General features: G+C 53.2%; 1 protein-coding gene across 2 annotated transcripts in view; it reads left to right on the forward strand.

Moving 5' to 3' along the window:
- Positions 1-18568, forward strand: part of LOC144754857 (uncharacterized) — a 1464081-nt gene that overhangs the window by 555538 nt on the left and 889975 nt on the right. For both annotated transcript variants that reach the window (XM_078643119.1, XM_078643120.1), the window contains exon 10: positions 10502-10680. In XM_078643119.1, coding sequence (XP_078499245.1) covers positions 10502-10680 — 179 coding nt within the window. The remainder of the gene's footprint in view (positions 1-10501; positions 10681-18568) is intronic.

The following is an 18568-nucleotide window of genomic DNA, read 5'->3' on the forward strand; positions in this document are numbered from 1 at the left end:
TCAGGAGTTCTGCACTCGCAAAATAATCCTCTTTCTTGCTGGAGTTTCTTTTTATTCTTAAAAATTGGCCATACGGCAAATTTTCTTTTAAAGTTCTGGGATGGCAGCTGGAGAAGTGTAATAATGTATTACGATCTGTCGGTTTAGTGAACAAGCTAACTTCAAGTTCTCCATCGTCAGCCTGTACATAAACATCTAGAAAGTTCAATTTCTTTTGGTGGTACGCCATAGTGAAGTTAAATTCAGCTGTGCGGGAATTAAGCCAATTGTGAAAGTCCTGTAGTCTGGAGATATTTCCCTCCCAAATTAAAAAAATATCATCTATAAAGCGACACCATAATTTTATGCAATTTTTGAAGGGATTAGTGTCACTATAGATTAGTTTATTTTCAAATTCGGCCATCACAAGGTTTGCTATTTCCGGTGAAAAGCTACATCCCATAGCCACTCCTGACGTTTGTAAATATAATTGACCTTTGAAATTAAAAAAATTGTTTTTTAGACAGATGGTGGCCAAAGATACAATGAATTCTGAAGGGACTTGATGTGGTCTCTCTCTAGCATTTAATACACTAGCCATTACCGCTATAGCTTCATCTTGCGGTATATTCGTGTACAACGATTCTATGTCTAAAGACACTAACAATTGGGTTTCTTCGTTGAACGGTAGTTTTTCAATTTTAGATATAAAATCCATAGTGTCTCTTATGTATGATTTAGTTTGTTTGACAATTGGAATGGAGGAAGCCCATGCACTGTACCCAGTACTCACTGGTCATGGTCGCAGGCTGTGCCTATGAGTTGTGGTTAGAGAAAACCTGGCGCAGAGACCCAACACCGGACAACATGACTGCCCTCAAGCTCGCCACCCGAAAACACCACCAACTGATCCACACCACCAAGAAAACCGCATTCAAGGAACGACTGGACAACAACGCACACAACAGCAAGAAACTCTTCAACATCGTGAAAGAGCTCTCCCACCCCAACGCCGGAAACAACGACATCACCCCTTCACAAGACCTCTGCAACTCCCTCGCCTCCTACTTCCACAACAAGTTCGCGGACATACACAAAAGCTTCAGCACTCAACCGACGCACGCCACAACCGAACCACCGCCCCCCACCACCACCCTCCGCGCATGGACCCCGATCAGCACCGAAGACACCATCCGCACGATGAACTCCATCCACTCCGGATCTCCGACCGACCCCTGCCCTCACCACGTCTTCAACAAGGCCGACGCTGTCATCGCACCCCACCTGCGGGACATCGTCAACACCTCCTTCGACACCGCTACCTTCCCGGAGAGCTGGAAGCATGCCGAACTCAGCGCTCTACTTAAGAAACCATCAGCCGACCCCACCGACCTCAAGAACTACCGCCCCATCTCGCTGCTCCCGTTTCCGGCAAAAGTCATCGGGAAGACCGTCAACAAGCAGCTGGCCGCCTTCCTCGAGATGAATGGTTCCCTCGACCTCTCGCAGTCCGGCTTCCGGGCCAACCACAGCACCGAGACCGCCCTGATCGCAGCTACCGATGACATCCGAGCCCTGCTCGACAACGGAGAAACAGCAGCCCTCATCCTCCTGGACCTCTCCGCGGCCTTCGACACTGTCTGCCACCGTACCCTAGTACAGCGCCTCAGCAACGTCGGCATCCAGGAGAAGGCACGGGACTGGATCATCTCCTTCCTCGCCGGAAGGACACAGAGAGTCCGCCTCCCCCCGTTCAGATCGGAGGCCACCGAAGTCATCTGCGGCGTTCCCCAAGGCTCCTCGCTCAGCCCAACACTCTTCAACGTCTACATGAGCCCCCTCGCAGCCATCGCACGCCAGCACAACCTCAACATCATCTCCTACGCCGACGACACCCAGCTGATCCTCTCCCTCACCAATGACCCCGCCACCGCCAGAGCCAACCTGCACGAAGGAATGACAGACGTAGCCAAATGGATGCCGAACAGCCGCCTGAAACTGAACTCGGACAAGACGGAAGTCCTCATCCTGGGATCCTCACCCTCCGCCTGGGACGACTCCTGGTGGCCCCCCGCCCTGGGCAGCGCACCCAAACCAACAGACCACGCACGCAACCTGGGCTTCATTCTGGACTCCTCCCTCTCCATGACCAGACAAGTCAACGCCGTCTCCTCGTCGTGCTTCAACATCCTGCGCATGCTACGTAAGATCTTCCGGTGGATCCCCACCGAGACCAGGAAGACGGTCACCCAGGCCCTCGTCACCAGCAGGCTGGACTTTGGCAACTCCCTCTACGCCGGAACCACCGCCAAACTCCAGAAGAGACTCCAGCGGATCCAGAACACCTCAGCACGACTCATCCTGGACATCCCCCGCCGCAGCCACATATCCGGACACCTGAGAGCTCTGCACTGGCTCCCGGTCAACAAAAGAATCACCTTCCGGCTCCTCACCCACGCACACAAAGCCCTACACAACCAAGGCCCAGGATACCTAAACAGCCGCCTCAACTTCTACGCTCCCAAACGCCAGCTTCGATCGACCAGCCACGCCCTCGCCGCCGTCCCCCGCATCCAAAGAGCCACCACAGGAGGAAGGTCCTTCTACTACCTGGCCGCCAAGACTTGGAATTCCCTCCCGGCCCACCTCCGCCTGACCCAAGACCACCTCGCCTTCAGGAAGCAGCTCAAAACCTGGCTGTTCGAGCGGTAGCGGACCCCCCACCCCCCAGCGCCTTGAGACCCTCCGGGTGAGTAGTGCGCTATATAAATGCTTTGATTGATTGATTGATTGATTGAGAAGAACTTGGTGCAAGACAGTTTTATTAGGGCATGTCCTATGCCCGTGGCACAATATGCACAGCAATATGATTGTATCAGTAGGGATATTGTGTGTAGGGCATGGTTGTTAACTATGTTCTGTGTCAATTTTCAATGGGCATGGCTACAGGTCCTATCTGATGGGTACAGGGGCCCGAGTTGGAGTACAGGAATTGGTCGGAGACCAGTCTCTGTGCACAATGCATAGTCAGCAATTGAGCAGGAGAACTTAGGCAAAGGTCATGCCATATATCTGCTGGGTACAGCCACATGCTGCTTTCATCCACTACTGGGATTAGGTCACACTTTGTGTTCCACACGCAACAATCTGAGGCTATAAATTTAGCACTAACAGCAAGGTTAAAGCTGTGCTCCGTCACCGTGCCTGGATCCTATGGCAACAGCTGCAGGGTATACCAGAAAGGCACTGGGAGAAGGGGTAGTGAACATAGTATTTGGTGGTAGGCCATAATTAGGACCTTGTTCAGTTTGGTAAATACAGCCATAAATAGTACATTAAAGTGGTTGTTGTTGTTGTCAACCAACCTAAATGTACTTTAAAAAAAAATGAGGGGGGCGTGGCCAAGATGGCGGAGTGAGCGGTCGTGTCTCGCCACAGCTCCTGCCAACTGCCTGATTTTAGCACCGGTTCCGGCGCCTTTTCCATCCGCAGTCGGTGCCCAGGGCTGTCGGAACCGTCCAAGCAGCAGAGCGGACCCGGTGGAGGCGGCTGACGGCGCCGCGAACAGCAGCTGCGGACTAGCGCGACCCGGAGGCGCGGTCCCCCTCGCCCCTCCAGCCTGGAAACGAGGCCGGCGTGGTGCGGTGGATGCGGCCGAGCAGAGCAGCCCTGACGCGGCATCTCTGTGCGGCCTGAGGCGGGACCCGCCCGCGAGCATCTGGAGGCTGCCCCGGGACCCGCGACACCAGCGGAAGGTGCTTTGAGTTCGGCGGGGGCCGCTAGCCGGTCCGACAGGCGGAGGGGCAAAACGAAGACACCACGAGGCGCAGACGACGACGGAGCCAGACAACAGCGGGAACACGGAGGTGAGAGTGGATCCTGGGCCCCGCGGGCGGCGCTGTGGCAGGTCCTGGGCAGCATTTGGGGGACTGTGGCGGCTGACCTCTCGGCGGGCACACTGGCCCGGTGTCAGTCAGAAACCTGCATACCTGCTCCTCTTCGAGTTGACTAGCCCAAGCCTGAGATCTAAAGGGAGGTGTCCCCCCCCCCTAGCTGAGACTGCTGTTAGAGAGGCCTGCTGGCTAGCGGCTTGTGTGGCCGCCGTACCGGAGAAGCCCAGGCCTGCCTCCCTCCCTGCACAGTAAGTGGCGTCCGCCGAGGGACAGCGTTGGGGGGCCCTCCCAGACACAAGAAGTGACCACATCCGAGGCCGCCGTGCCTCCCCCGGTCCCCGGAAGCTGAAGAAGGCCATCGTAGGAGCCGCCGAACCCGACCGCGCTGCGCGGTGCCCACCCCACGTGGCCCACGATACCACCCGACGGCATATCCGCCCAGAGCCCGGCTGTTCGCCGAACGCCGTCGGTGGCGTGCAGTGACATTGTGCGTTGGCCCTCGCAGACACGGACATTTTCGTACCCCGAAGCCCCTGACTCCCGCAGCCTGGACATTGCGAAACGCGTGGCACAACCCGAGGGGCGGAGGGCGAGAGATGCGCGCTGCAACACAAGCCCAGGACCTACAGTGGGGCGCTCGTGCAGGGGAGGCCTGGAGTGCGCATTGGCCGCGGTGGGGCCCGTCGCCCGCTTGCAAGCTCATTGCGACGCGCGGCCAGTCGCCTTGAAGGAGGTCGCGGGACTCGGAGTGGTCGGCCCGCCGGGGAAGAGGGAGGTCCACGGCAGGCCGCCCGAGGCAAAACAGTGAAGGAGATGTTTGCTAAGTCTCAATCCCCTCCGCAGAAGGACGCCATGGCCCCGGCGCCGAAAAAAACGGAGCGGTCCCCGGATGAGGGCACGGAGCCCATAACGAAGGCCTTCTTAGAGTCCCTCTTTGCCTCCCTGCGTGATGATATTCAGACCTTCAAAACTGAGTTCACCAGCGAGATTCGGGAAGTGCGGCGCGAGATGGATGGCATAGGAGAACGGGTGGCGGACTTAGAGGCCAAGGGCGACGAACGGGAGACGGAACTCTCAGCTCAGCAACAGGAGATTATCCGACTGCACGACCAACAGGTGGATCTGCAACTCCACCTGGAAGACCTAGAAAATCGCTCCAGGAGACATAACATCCGCATTCGCAATGTTGCCACGTCTGATGCCACTCAGGATGTATTTCGCTATGCCAGGGAGCTCTTCAACCACGTGCTGGGGAGGCCGCTGGACTCTCCCCTGCAGCTTGATAGGGCTCACAGGACCGGTCCACCCCGCGCGGCTACGGCGCCTCCTCCCGACATCTTAGTGTGCATTCAAGACTACCGCACCAAGGAGGAAATATTACAGAGGGCACGCCAGAAGCACCCGGTAACGTTCCAGGGCACATCGCCGCTGCTGTTTCAAGATCTGGCGGCGCTCACGTTACACAAGCGCCGGCTCTTCAAGCCTGTCACCTCCTTCCTACAACAGAAGGGCATTCCGTACAGTTGGGGCCACCCCTTTCGCCTCATCTTCAGACTGGAGAATAAACAGTACCAGCTCCGATCGGTCACAGAAGCCTGCTCTCTGCTTGGTATAGCAGCGCCGAAAGAGGATGCGGAGGCCCAGGGGACGATGCCAGAGACAGAAGGGAGGAGGCCACAATGGAGCCAACAGCGACGGCAGAAGCGAGTCAAGAAGCCGCCGGCGACGGAGATCGCAGCAGGACAACGCGCCGCTGTGGATGCAGTAGCCACAAACAGCGGCACCGGCCCCACGGGATGAAAGTCTCAAGACACCGACTGCTTTGAACGTCCGCTCTGGCCACTAGGCCGTTGGCGGGAGGAAGACTCCCGGATAGACTAGTAAGACTACCTTACTTTGCTCCTTTTTTCCTTTTCGTCCTTGGATGAGAGACAATGACACTTTTCAGGAAAGACATTGACAGTTTGCAGTTGGGGGGGAGGGGGGAGGGGAGTTTGGGATGGGGTGAGTTCCTAGGGGTTGGGCAGTGGGAGGGAGGGGGGGGATTGTGGTCCATGGTCAGCTGGCAGGGTAGTGTGTCGGCCTCTATGGGGGGGGGTGGCGGCAATGTGATGAGGTGGGTGAGTTTGCCGGACGGGGCGATCTGGGAACAGCACTAATGGCTACTTGTCAGATCCTTTCTCCTTAGATGGCTCCAGATGACTTTGTTGTTCTCACTCTGAATGTGAGAGAGCTGAACAACCCAGTGAAACGCAAAGCAGTACTCTTGCTCCTAGAGCAATCTAAGGCAGATATCTGCCTCTTGCAAGAGACGCACCTCCTAGCTAGGGACTGCCACCGCCTCCACTCTAGCAAGTTCCCGCTGCAATTTTTTTCCTCCTGCACAGAGAAAAAAGCCGGGGTGGCAATCCTAGTGGCACGCAAATTTAAGGGAAGGGTAATGGGTAAGATAGCAGAAATTAGAGGACGATTTCTGGTTTACAGGTTCGCACTGGGAGACCTGAACTACACGATTGGCTCGATCTACGGGCCTAATGAGGGCCAGGAGAAGTTTCTGCACACTGCACTTACAGAGGCGACTGACACAATAGACCGTCACATTCTGCTTGGGGGTGATTTGAATTTGGTCCTAGATAATTTACTGGACCGATCCTGCCAGCGCGCTAGGCAGGTGGGTGCTTTGTCCGCATCGAGACTGGCTCGATTGAAAGATCTTGGGCTTGTGGATGCTTGGCGCGAGCTTCATCCAGGTGAAACTGACTACACGCACTTCTCAGCAGCGCGTAGAACGTATGCGCGCCTAGATTACCTGCTTGTCTCCACAGCGGCGCATTCGCTTATCACCAGTGCAGAAATCGGTACAGCGTCCCTCTCAGATCACGCCCCAGTCACGATCAATCTGGCAGGGCCGAAGGCACCGCACGCGAGCAGGGTATGGCGGCTCCGGGACTCGTTGCTCTACAAGAAAGAGGCGGTCGCCAGAATTCAGGGAGCCATAAAAGACTATCTGTCCCATAACAGTAACGGGGACACTGCACTGGCTACTCAATGGGCTGCGCTCAAAGCCATGCTAAGGGGTGAATTTATATCGATTTCGTCTGCGGAGAACTTAGAGCGCCAAGCCAAGAGGGACGAGCTCACCCAGAAGACCAGGGAGCTAGAGCAAATCCACAGGAGGAGGGGAGCCCCGAGGATTTGGCTCCAATTAAGAGCTGCCCGTCAGCAGTTGGCGGCATTGGACATTGACAGGGCGGAGTGCGCAGCTTTAAAGGCTGAAGCACGCATACTACATGGGGGGGATAGATGGGCGCAGCTACTGGCACATAAGCTACGAACGGTTGCTCAGAAACGGGAGTTTAAGGAACTGAAAAGAAATGATGGTACAAGTATCACCGGAGATTGAGCAATAGCAGGGGCCTTCAGCGACTTCTATGCTACTCTATACGGAGCAGCCCCACCCGACCCAGAGGCGGAAACGGCCTTCCTGGAGGGGATCCCATTACCAGCTCTAACCCAGGAGCAAATAGATGGCTTGGAGAAAGACATCCGCCCGGAGGAGCTCAACTCGGCGATTTCCCGGCTCAAACTCGGGAAGGCGTCGGGGCCGGATGGCTTCCCGGTGTGCTTCTACAAAACCTTTTGTGTTCAGCTCGCTCCGCTGCTGGCCAGACTCTTTACCGTGTTCGCGGAAGATGGGGCGATCTCCCGGGAGCTACTTGAGGCCTCCATTACGGTTATACCCAAGCCGGACAAAGACCACACTGACTGTGGGGCATACAGGCCCATCTCCCTTTTAAATGTCGACCTTAAACTCTATACAGGGATCCTTGCCTCCAGACTGGGCCCCTGCATGGGAGGTCTCATTCAGCCGGACCAGTCGGGCTTCATCCCGGAGCGCCAGACCTCCGATAACACCAAACGGGCCCTCCATCTCATTGAGAAAGCTTCCCGCACACAGGGCGAATACATGATGCTGGCCATCGATGCAGAAAAGGCCTTTGACAGGGTGCACTGGCCCTATCTTGAGAAGGTGCTGCTGAAGGCAGGAATGGGACCCAAGTTCCGGACCAGAGTGCTGAACTGCTATAAATTTCCCTCTGCCACGGTCCGGATTAATGGCTTGTCCTCCCTTCGCTTCCAGATCGAAAGAGGCACCAGGCAGGGGTGTCCATTATCCCCTCTCTTATTTGCCCTCTACATGGAGCCGCTGGCACAGCTAATCCGAACTGACCCGGAAGTTAAAGGCATTAAATTTGGGGCAGACGTCCATGTTATAAGTCTCTACGCTGACGATGTTTTGTTGTCCCTTGCGGAGCCCCGGTGCTCTCTCCCTGCCTGCATGGCCGACCTTGACAGGTTTGGCAGTGTGTCGGGCTTTAAGGTCAACATGACGAAGTCAGTGGGCCTCGATCTATCCCTGACCATGAACACGCGCGCCGAGCTACAGGACCAATTTCCTCTGCAGTGGGCTACGGACGTGGTTCCACATCTAGGCATCAAACTGGCGGCCTCCCTTCAGACCACGGTGGAAGTCAACTACACCCACCTACGACAGAAGGTTAGACAGGAGCTGGGACAGTGAAAACACTATCCGCTGTCCTGGTTAGGCAGGGTAGCGGCGATCAAGATGACGATTCTTCCCCAGATTCTTTACATTTTTCGCACTAAACCTCTCGCTCCCCCTAGAGGTTGGATTAAATTAATGCAATCAGAGCTCTCTCAATTGATTTGGAATGGGAGGAAGCCGCGTCTGAAGGCTCAGATAGCGATGCTTGCCCCGGAACAAGGAGGGATCGGGATTCCAAACCTGGCCTCATACTTCCAAGCGGCACAATTACGCTTCATGGCGGAATGGGTCCAATGGGAGTACGGGAAGCACTGGTTATTCCAGGACCAGGCGGTCGCGGGGCGAACATTGCAAGAGATCCCGTTTATGCGCAAGATTCACAGGCCCCACAACTTGTACGTGTCACACATCACGCGAGTCCCGCTGGAGATTTGGGATCAGGTTGGAGTGGAGCTCGGTCTCACCACCATGCCTTCACCTCTCACCCCCCTCCTTGATAACCCCGACTTCCAGCCGGGGCTGGATGGGAAGGCTTTCGAACGATGGAAGTCTGCTGGTTGTCGCTCCCTTTGCCAGGTGTATGGCCCCGAAGGGATAGTCCCCTTTCCTCAACTACGTCAAGACTTCGGCCTCCCGGAGTCCGAGCGACTCCGCTACTTCCAAATCAGACACTGGGCCCTTAGGACGACAGTGAGATCGGAAGCGGATAGGCGACTGACGGATTTCGAATACTGGTTGATCACGCGCAAGTCCGACAAGCAGCTAATCTCGGACCTGTACAAAATGCTCACGCACACACACAAGTACACCTACAGCGCGAGTAGGGCTCGCTGGGAGAGAGAGATGGGGAGGTCCTTTACACATAAGGAGTGGGAAGGAATATACTATAGAGCACGACACTCGACGTACCATATGGGACTCACAGACACTCTCACAAAGGTGGTGACCTAGTGGTACTATACCCCAGAACGGCTATACGAAATGGACAGTAGCAAAGACCCCTTGTGCTGGCAGGGTTGTGGACAGCTGGGCACTCTCACGCACACACTATGGGAATGTAGACTTCTGCAGGACTACTGGTGTCAGGTACTGGATGACATAGATAAACATTTTGACACTGAAATCCCACGCTTCCCTTCATACGTCATTCTGGGGCTCCCTAATGCACTGACCTACCCATTAAGATGACGAAGGGGACGCCTGATAGCTATAGCTCTAGGCTCGGCGCTACAAAACATCCTAGCACACTGGCGCACTACCCTTATCCCCACGTATCAAGGTTGGCTCCACCGACTGTGGATGGTCCTGGGTATGGAAAGACTTTCTTTGTATAAGGCGGGGGAGGGGGCAAAATATGCTGAGCTTTGGCAGCCGTTTCTGGCCCTCCTGTCCTCGGAGTTCGTGGAGGTCACTTGCCCGAGGTATCTTAGATTGTTGAGGCTGACAGAGACTGCCCTGGAGGAGAAGGGCACCAAAGCCGCCCTCCGGACGGGTGAGTGAAGATGTACCGCCTGCTGAAACGAGACTGTGGACCGCGGGGGGAGGGTGAAGGGGGTATGGGGGGGTTGGGACTGTTGGGGTTGGGGTAATGGGGTGGAGGGGGTGTTGGGCACGGGGAGGGATAAGTTGGTTAAGACAGAGGGGGTTGGGGATGATTGTTCAAGAGTGTGTTGACAAACAGCGCAACCATGTGAGGGGCGCGGGCTATTCTACACGCCAGCGACAGAGGGTGCGGGTCGGCGGAAGAAGCTAGAGCGGCCTTGAATAGCACTGCAATGTTTGAAACGCGGCCGGCCCATGTTGGGTTGTAGGCGACTTGCTGTGTATAACCTCGATCTCGTACATGCTGCGTAGTCCTGACCCCTCTGCTGTAATCGAAGCCCAGCCTTGCTGAAACGATTGGCAATCGCTCTTGATTGTTGGTGCCTGTACTGTGTTGACTTACTCAATAAAAATATTTAATACTAAAAAAAAATGAATGAACAATTAATTAGATCACTAAGTAAAATTGATTTGAAATGTCATAAATGGTAATTGTGTTCAACTTTGCTTGTTCTTGTAGGTGAACATGGTGAGGCATTAGCAGTATGCTTCAGTGCCCCGGAATCACTAAGAGTCCAGTTATTTAGCAAGAGTTCGGATACTTGGATGGTTGCAGCAACATTCTACTCAGTTCTTCTTTACGGCAGGAATCCCTTTGTCGAATTAGATCACCTTCGACTGCCTTCATTAATTGATGAGGTACTGTCTTGTTCAGTGGTAGTCAGATTTGTAACTAAATGTCAATTACGTATCCGTTTCTGTTTCATTCTGGGTAAAGTATGCAGTCATTTTAAAAATTTAGGTTTGGGAATGACTTATAAAATGTGTAATTCAACAACAATGTTATATTTTGCCAGCAAAATACACTACAGGGCATTGTGTGTACCCGCGCCCTCGCCACACACTGCTTATACATATTGGATTACTCATGGTGTGTTTAATGACCTCATTGATAATCTCATTTATCACATTTGAAATGACATCATTGATGAGAACACTTTGCATGGCGTGGGGAAGAGTTGAAGTTACTTCAGTAAACTATTACAAGTCAATCAAGACAATCAATCAAGACATTTATAGAGCGCACTACTCACCCGTAGGGTCTCAAGGCGCTAGGAGGGGAGGGGGGGCCGTTACTGCTCGAACAGCCAGGTCTTGAGCTTCTTCCTGAAGGAGAGGTGGTCTTGGGTCAGGCGCAGGTCGGTCGGGAGGGAGTTCCAGGTCTTGGCGGCCAGGTAGGAGAAGGATCTTCCTCCTGTTGTCGCTCTTCGGATGCGGGGGACGGCGGCGAGGGCGTGGCTGGTTGATCTGAGGTGGCGCTTGGGAGCGTAGAAGTTGATACGGTTGTTGAGGTAGCTCGGGCCTTGGTCATGTAGGGCTTTGTGTGCGTGGGTGAGGAGACGGAAGGTGATTCTTTTGTTGACGGGGAGCCAGTGCAGGTCTCTCAGATGTCCGGAGATGTGGCTGTTTCGTGGGATGTCGAGGATGAGTCTGGCTGAGGCGTTCTGGATCCGCTGGAGTCTCTTCTGGAGCTTGGCGGTGGTTCCGGCGTAGAGGGCGTTGCCGTAGTCCAGTCGGCTAGTGACGAGGGCCTGGGTGACAGTCTTCCTGGTCTCGGTGGGGTTCCACCAGAAGATCTTCCGTAGCATGCGTAGGATGTTGAAGCATGATGAGGAGACGGCGTTGACTTGTCTGGTCATGGAGAGGGAGGAGTCCAGGATGAAGCCCAGGTTGCGTGCGTGGTCCGTCGGTTTGGGTGCGGTGCCCAGGGCGGGGGGCCACCAGGAGTCGTCCCAGGCGGAGGGCGAGGAGCCCAGGATGAGGACCTCCGTCTTGTCTGAGTTCAGTTTCAGGCGGCTGGTCGTCATCCACTCGGCTACATCTCTCATCCCTTCGTGCAGGTTGGCTCTGGAGGCGGCGGGGTCGTTGGTCAGGGAGAGGATCAGCTGGGTGTCGTCGGCATAGGAGATTATGTTGAGGTTGTGTTGGCGTGCGATGGCCGCGAGGGGGCTCATGTAGACGTTGAAGAGGGTGGGACTCAGCGAGGATCCTTGAGGGACGCCGCAGATGACTTCGGTGGCCTCTGACTTGTACAGTGGTAGGCGGACTCTCTGTGTTCTTCCGTCGAGGAAGGAGGTGATCCATTCCAGTGCCTTCTCCTGGATTCCGATGTTGCCGAGGCGCTGCACTAGGGTGCGGTGGCAGACAGTGTCGAAAGCCGCGGAGAGGTCCAGGAGGATGAGGGCCGCTGTTTCTCCGTTGTCCATCAGGGTTCGGATGTCATCGGTGGCAGCGATGAGGGCGGTCTCAGTGCTGTGGTTGGCTCGGAAGCCAGACTGTGAGGGGTCGAGGGATCCATTCGTCTCGAGGAAGGCGGCCAGCTGTTTGTTGACGGTCTTTTCGATGACTTTGGCCGGGAACGGGAGGAGCGAGATGGGACGGTAATTCTTGAGTTCGGTGGGGTCCGCTGTAGGTTTCTTGAGAAGAGCGCTGAGTTCTGCGTGCTTCCAGCTCTCCGGGAAGGTGGCGGTGTCGAAGGAGGTGTTGATAATGTCCCGCAGGTGGGGTGCGATGACAGCGTCGGCCTTGTTGAAGATGTGGTGAGGGCAGGGGTCAGTCGGAGATCCGGAGTGGACGGAGTTCATTGTGCGGATGGTGTCTTCGGTGCTGATCGGAGTCCAGGCGCGGAGGGTGGTGGTGGGTGGCGTTGCTGCGGTTGTGGCGTGCGTTGGTTGGATGCTGAAGCTGTTGTGTATGTCCGCGATCTTGTTGTGGAAGTAGGACGCGAGGGAGTTGCAGAGGTCTTGCGACGGGGTGATGTCGTTGTTTCCGGCGTTGGGGTTGGAGAGCTCTTTCACGATGTTGAAGAGTTCCTTGCAGTTGTGTGCGTTGTTGTCCAGCTGGTCCTTGTATGTATTTTTCTTGGTGGCGCGGATCAGTTGGTGGTGTTTCCGGGTGGCGAGCTTGAGGGTGGTCATGTTGTCCGTTGTTGGTTCCCTTCTCCATACTTTCTCGAGGGCTCGGCAGTTCTTCTTGGAGCTCTTGAGTTCGTCGGTGAACCATGGGGTTTTTCTGCTGCCGGGTCTGCTGGGCGGGGTCCTCAGAGGGGCGAGTTCGTCCGCGCAGTTGCTGATCCACTTCGTGAGGATGTCGGCGGCCTGGCTGGGGTTGGCTGAGCCGGCAGGAGGGTGCTGGCTCAGGGAGGCGGTGAGCTGGTCGGCTGTGATCTTGTTCCAGCTTCTTCGGGCAACCTGTTGCTGGTGGTGGTGGATTGTCGTTCTTTTGAAGGTGAAGTGGACGCAGCTGTGGTCCGTCCAGTGGAGTCCTGTTGCGTGGCTGAAGGTGATGTCTTTGCTGGATGAGAAGACGGCGTTGAGTGTGTGTCCAGCGAGGTGGGTGGGGGTGGACACCAGCTGCTTGAGTCCGAGGTTGGCGAGGTTGTCGAGCAGGGTGATGGTGTTGCGGTCGCTGTTGTTCTCCAGGTGGAAGTTGAGGTCCCCCAGGAGGATGTAGTCGTCGGAGGGGAGGGCATGCGGGCTGATGAAGTCGGCGATGTCCTCGCTGAATCGTGTGCGTGGTCCCGGGGGTCGGTAGATCAGGGTGCCTCTGAGGGTGGTCTTCGGGTCGGTGTGGATCTGGAAGTGCAGGTGTTCGGCGGTGGTTAGGGTGTCGTCGGTGTTGGTCGTGATGCGGATGGTGTCTCTGTGGATGATGGCGATGCCTCCTCCCATCTGGTTGGCGGTGCGGTCCCTCCGGGTGATCTTGTAGCCCTCTGGGATGGCGATGGCGATGTCGGGCGCTGAAGAGGCGTTCATCCAGGTCTCCGTGAGGAAGGCGATGTCAGGGGCTGTGGTGTCGAGGAGGTTCCAGAGTTCGATGGCGTGTCTGTGGACGGAGCGGGTGTTGAGCAGGATGCACTTGAGGTGGTTGCTGCTGGTGTTCGGCTTGGCTGGTGCAGGGTAGGTCCGGATGCAGGTGAACTTGCAGGCGTGGCAGCTGAAGGGTCCGTAGGTGTGCTTCGGGGTGGCTTGGTGACATCCCGGGATGGCGCCGGTGTTGAGTGCGATGAGTTCGGCTGCGTTGTAGGTCCGTCGGGTCGTCTTGCATCGGCGGGGGCCAGGGTCCTGGCACTGGGCGCGGTCCAGGCGCGGACGGGCGCAGACGGGCTTACCTTTGGCGCGCCTTCGGCACACAATCGGCGCACCCGCTGCGCGTGACCGCTGCGCGTTCGCACGGTCGCCATATATGGCGAAGTGCGCGGGGGCGGAGCAGCTGGGAGGCGGGAGCGGGGAGGGTACAGAAGGAAGAAAGGGGCGGGGTTTAGCGGCGGTGGCGGGAAGCGGGGAGCAGGGAGGGATGACGAAGGGGGCTAGAATACAGGAAATACAGAAGAAATAAGCAAACTACAGAACCAGGCAATACAGAGAATTGAACACACTTCTAAACCCAAAAATACAACAGGGGCAGGTCGGGCGGGGAGGGGGGGACGAGGGGGTTAACGCTGCTGGGAAAACAGAAGGCAAAACACGGCAAGTACAGGGAGACAGGCAACAAGTACAATATACAGAAATACAGTGAGGAAAACAGCAATAAAGACGGGGGCTGGAACTTCTGTGGGTTTTTTTGTATAAAAAGTTATGTTTAAACAAACATTGTCAGCTAACTATGATGTCACTTTAACCTTTGTCCTATCAGGGAATCTTTCTATCTATCTGCCTACCTATCTATCTACCTACCTACCTACCTACCTACCTATATATCTATCTATCTATCTATCTATTCACTGAAAAAATATAGGTTTCAGGGACGTTATAGATAGTTGGACATTTCACTTGTACAAAACCATAGAAAATCCCCCGTTATAGTTAGTTCAACTAACTATAACTCGCCCCTCCGCAACGCATTGCTGATGATGTCACATATTACATCATTCATGACATGGTCAGTGACATCACCGATTACATCACTGATGACATCTCAAATGACATCACTGATGACATCATCCAGTGAATGTGTGTTTCTATAAAGTTTAAATATATATTATATATATGCCAAGGTGTATTGAAGAATGAGTGGGTGTATAAGTGTCTGGATGGAGGATTTAGTAGGTGCGTAGTGAGTTATTACATATGTCTTATTGACTGCAAGGGCTAGTGCCTAAACTGTGTGAATGTCTGTAACAGTCTGTCTGCTGTTGTATAAGCTCCTCCATGGGTTGGTTAGTAGCTACACGAGTGTCTATATGGGTTATTGATTGCTTGCCAGAATATTTGTATGGGTGCCTGAGTGTGTGTGTGGGTGCGTGGGAGGTGTGTGACTCTGTGCATACATGTTTGAGTGATTGATTCACTGGCTGTATGGGTTCAATAGTGCAAGTGGAAACAGCTGTATGGGTGGGTCAGTGTGTGTATGGGTGTGTTACTGAGTGAATGGATGTCTCAGTGGTACATGTCCAAATAACTACATATGTAAAAGGCAGTGTATGTGAGAGTTGGAATATATAAATGACTATATGTGAGAGTCAGTGATTGTGAGAGTTGCTGTATAGATGAGTGTGTACTTGTATCAGTAATTGTATAAGAGAGTAATTATGTGTTTGTTTCTGTTTGAATAAGTGATCTGTTCTGTGTATAACTTTGCAGGTCAGTAAATGGAAGTGTGATCGATTCTTTGCATGACTGACCTGGTGTTTGAGTAACTCTGGATGAGTTCTGGTGTGTGAGTGTCTGAGTAGGTGTATGAGTGTACATGATAGTGTTGTATTGATGAGTGACTGCATGTATGAGTCATTGTATGGGTGAATGTGTAGATGTGTGTGTAGTCCTTAGAACCAGTGAGTAGATATGTAGTAAGTGGTATTGGTGTGTATATGTTTTCAAAAACGAGTATTCTGTATTTTGGAGTGGGTGTATCAAAGGTTATATAAGGATGTGAGGATGTGCATCAGATTATCACATGGATGATGTCATCAGTGATGTCATCAGTGATGTCATTTGAGATGTCATCAGTGATGTCATCAGTGATGTCACTGAGGATGTATGATGGTACATCGCAAACTTTTTCATCGCAAACATTCACATCGCCGTCTTCACATCACACACACATTCACAATGCGCGCTGACACAAAACAACCCATTACATCGCTCCACCATTGAAGTGCATACAAAACACAAATCACTACGCACACAAACACCTGCATGCTTTAACATCGCATTTTTTCCTGAAATAACACACACTACCCCCAGCACGAGCACACCCCCTACGCCCGTCCACCTAAACCCGAACTCCTAAATCCTTAATTAGTACCTTACGCTACGGCCCCCTGACCCAACCCTTAATCCGAAAACACACGTTCCACAACAATACAGTAAACACATGTTCCAGAACTTTACAGTACCCTGAAGCCTGAAACCTAAACCCTTAATCTCAGTACCCTACACAACACTAAACCCTAATCCCTAAGCCCTAAACCCTAAAACACTACCCTACACAACCCTAAGCCCTAAAGCTTAAAACATTCCCTATACAACACTAAACCCAACCCTGAACCCCTAAGCCCTAAAGCCTAAAACATTCCCTACACAACACTAAACCCTAAGCCCTTAAACCTAAAACATTCTCTACACAACACTAAACCCTAAGCCCTGAAGCCTAAAAAATTACCTTACACAACACTAAACCCTAACCACAATCCCCCTTACAATCCCCCATACCTCTCTCTCGTCGTGGCCTGTCTCCCGGTTCCTGTCGCACGTCCGTCTTGGAGCCCGCCCATTAAAGCACATGCGTTTTAAAAGCATGCGTTGTAAAAGCCTAAGCAATGTAAGGGGCCGCGTAGTAATGGCCCATGTCGTAACGTCGCTTGCATTGTAACGCGTGCGATGTAAACGCATGCGATGTTACGCATGCGTTGTGATGGGTGTTCGCCGTCACGGACCATGTCATGAATGATGTAATAGGTGACATCATCAGCAGTGCATGCCGGGGGTGCGAGTTATAGTTAGCTGAACTAACTATAATGGGGGAATTTCTATGTTTTTGTACGAGTGAAATGTCCAACTAACTATAACGTCCCTGAAACCCATGTTTTTTTAGTGAATTTTTAATGTTTTTTAAATGCTAATTTCTACCTATAACATGCCTGAAACCTATGGTTTCTTCAGTGAATTTCAATGGTTTTTTAAATTCTAATTTCTAACTACGCCTACAAAAGTAGGACGTGAAGAAAGAGGAAGAAAAGCACAGAAAGAAGCAAGATAAATGCTGGAAGAGTCAACAAAAGTCCATAAAGACAAACAAAAGTGCAGGAAGAAGCAAGAGATTTGCAGAAAGAACCAACAGAGGAGCAGAAAGTCCTCCTTTGCCCCCAACGTTTTACTGACGGGTACTGGTGGTAACGTACTCAGACTAACCAGGACCGGAGCCAGTGCTATGGCAACAGACACTTAGAATGCAGTGAAAACACCTACTTACACTAGGGAACACTATGTGTTGGGGTACCCCTGTGATTAGCATGACCTCCTCTGTATTTGCCATGAGTTAGTACCTGGGTCATTGCATAAGTACATGGGTACTGAGTTGATGATTAGAGTACTGCAAGGAGAGTGCATGGTGAAATTATAAGTGCTTCGGTTTTGTCGGAGTGATTGGATAAGTACATGGTGCTGGCTGGGTGATTGGAGCAGTGCATGGGTAGTGACAAGAAGATGGCTGGACTGCATCAGTAGTGCTCAGGGGATTGTAGCAGTGCATGTGTTAGTGTCTGGGTCACGGCATGAGTACATGGGTAGTGACTTGATGATTAGAGTGCTGCAAGGACAGTTCATGGTGATTTTATATCTGCTTGGGTTTTGGCGGAGTGATTGGATGAGTGATTTGAGGAGTGCATGGGTAGTGACAGTGGGATTTCATGGAATGCATGGGTACAACCTGGGTAATTGCGGACTGAAGTAGTACTGTGTAGGTGGTTAGAGGCCTGCATGGGTAGTGCACAGGGGATTGTAGCAGTGTATGTGTTAGTACTGTAAGGGGAGTGCATGGTGAATTTATAAGTACTTGGGTGTTTGTGGAGTGGTTGGATAAGTACATGGTGCTGGCTGCATGATTAAAAGAGTGCTTGGGTACTGACAGGGCGATGGCTGGACTGCATGGGTAGTGCTCAGAGGATTGTAGCAGTGCATGTGTTAGTGCCTGGGCCATTGCATAAGTACATGGGTACTGATTGGATGATGATAGTACTGCAAGGACAGTGCATGGTGAATTTATAAGTGGCTGGCTTTTGGTAGAGTTATTGGATAAGTACATGGTGCTCGCTGGGTAATTGGAGGAGTGCATGGGTAGCGACAGGGTGATGGCTGGACTGTATGGGTACTGCTCAGGGTATTGTAGCAGTGCATGATTTAGTGCATGGGTCCTTGCATGAGTGCATGGGTAGTGACTGGATGATTAAAGTGCTGCAAGGAGAGTGCATGGTGAATTTATAAGTGCTTGGGTTTTGGCAGAGTGATTGCATAAGTACACACATGTCACGTCAGGCCCGCCCCCTCCCTTCATCACAAAGCAAACACGCCCCCTGGCGGGTTTTAAG

Source organism: Lissotriton helveticus, chromosome 5_1 (genome assembly GCF_964261635.1).
Source record: "Lissotriton helveticus chromosome 5_1, aLisHel1.1, whole genome shotgun sequence".
Lineage (NCBI taxonomy): Eukaryota > Metazoa > Chordata > Amphibia > Caudata > Salamandridae > Lissotriton > Lissotriton helveticus.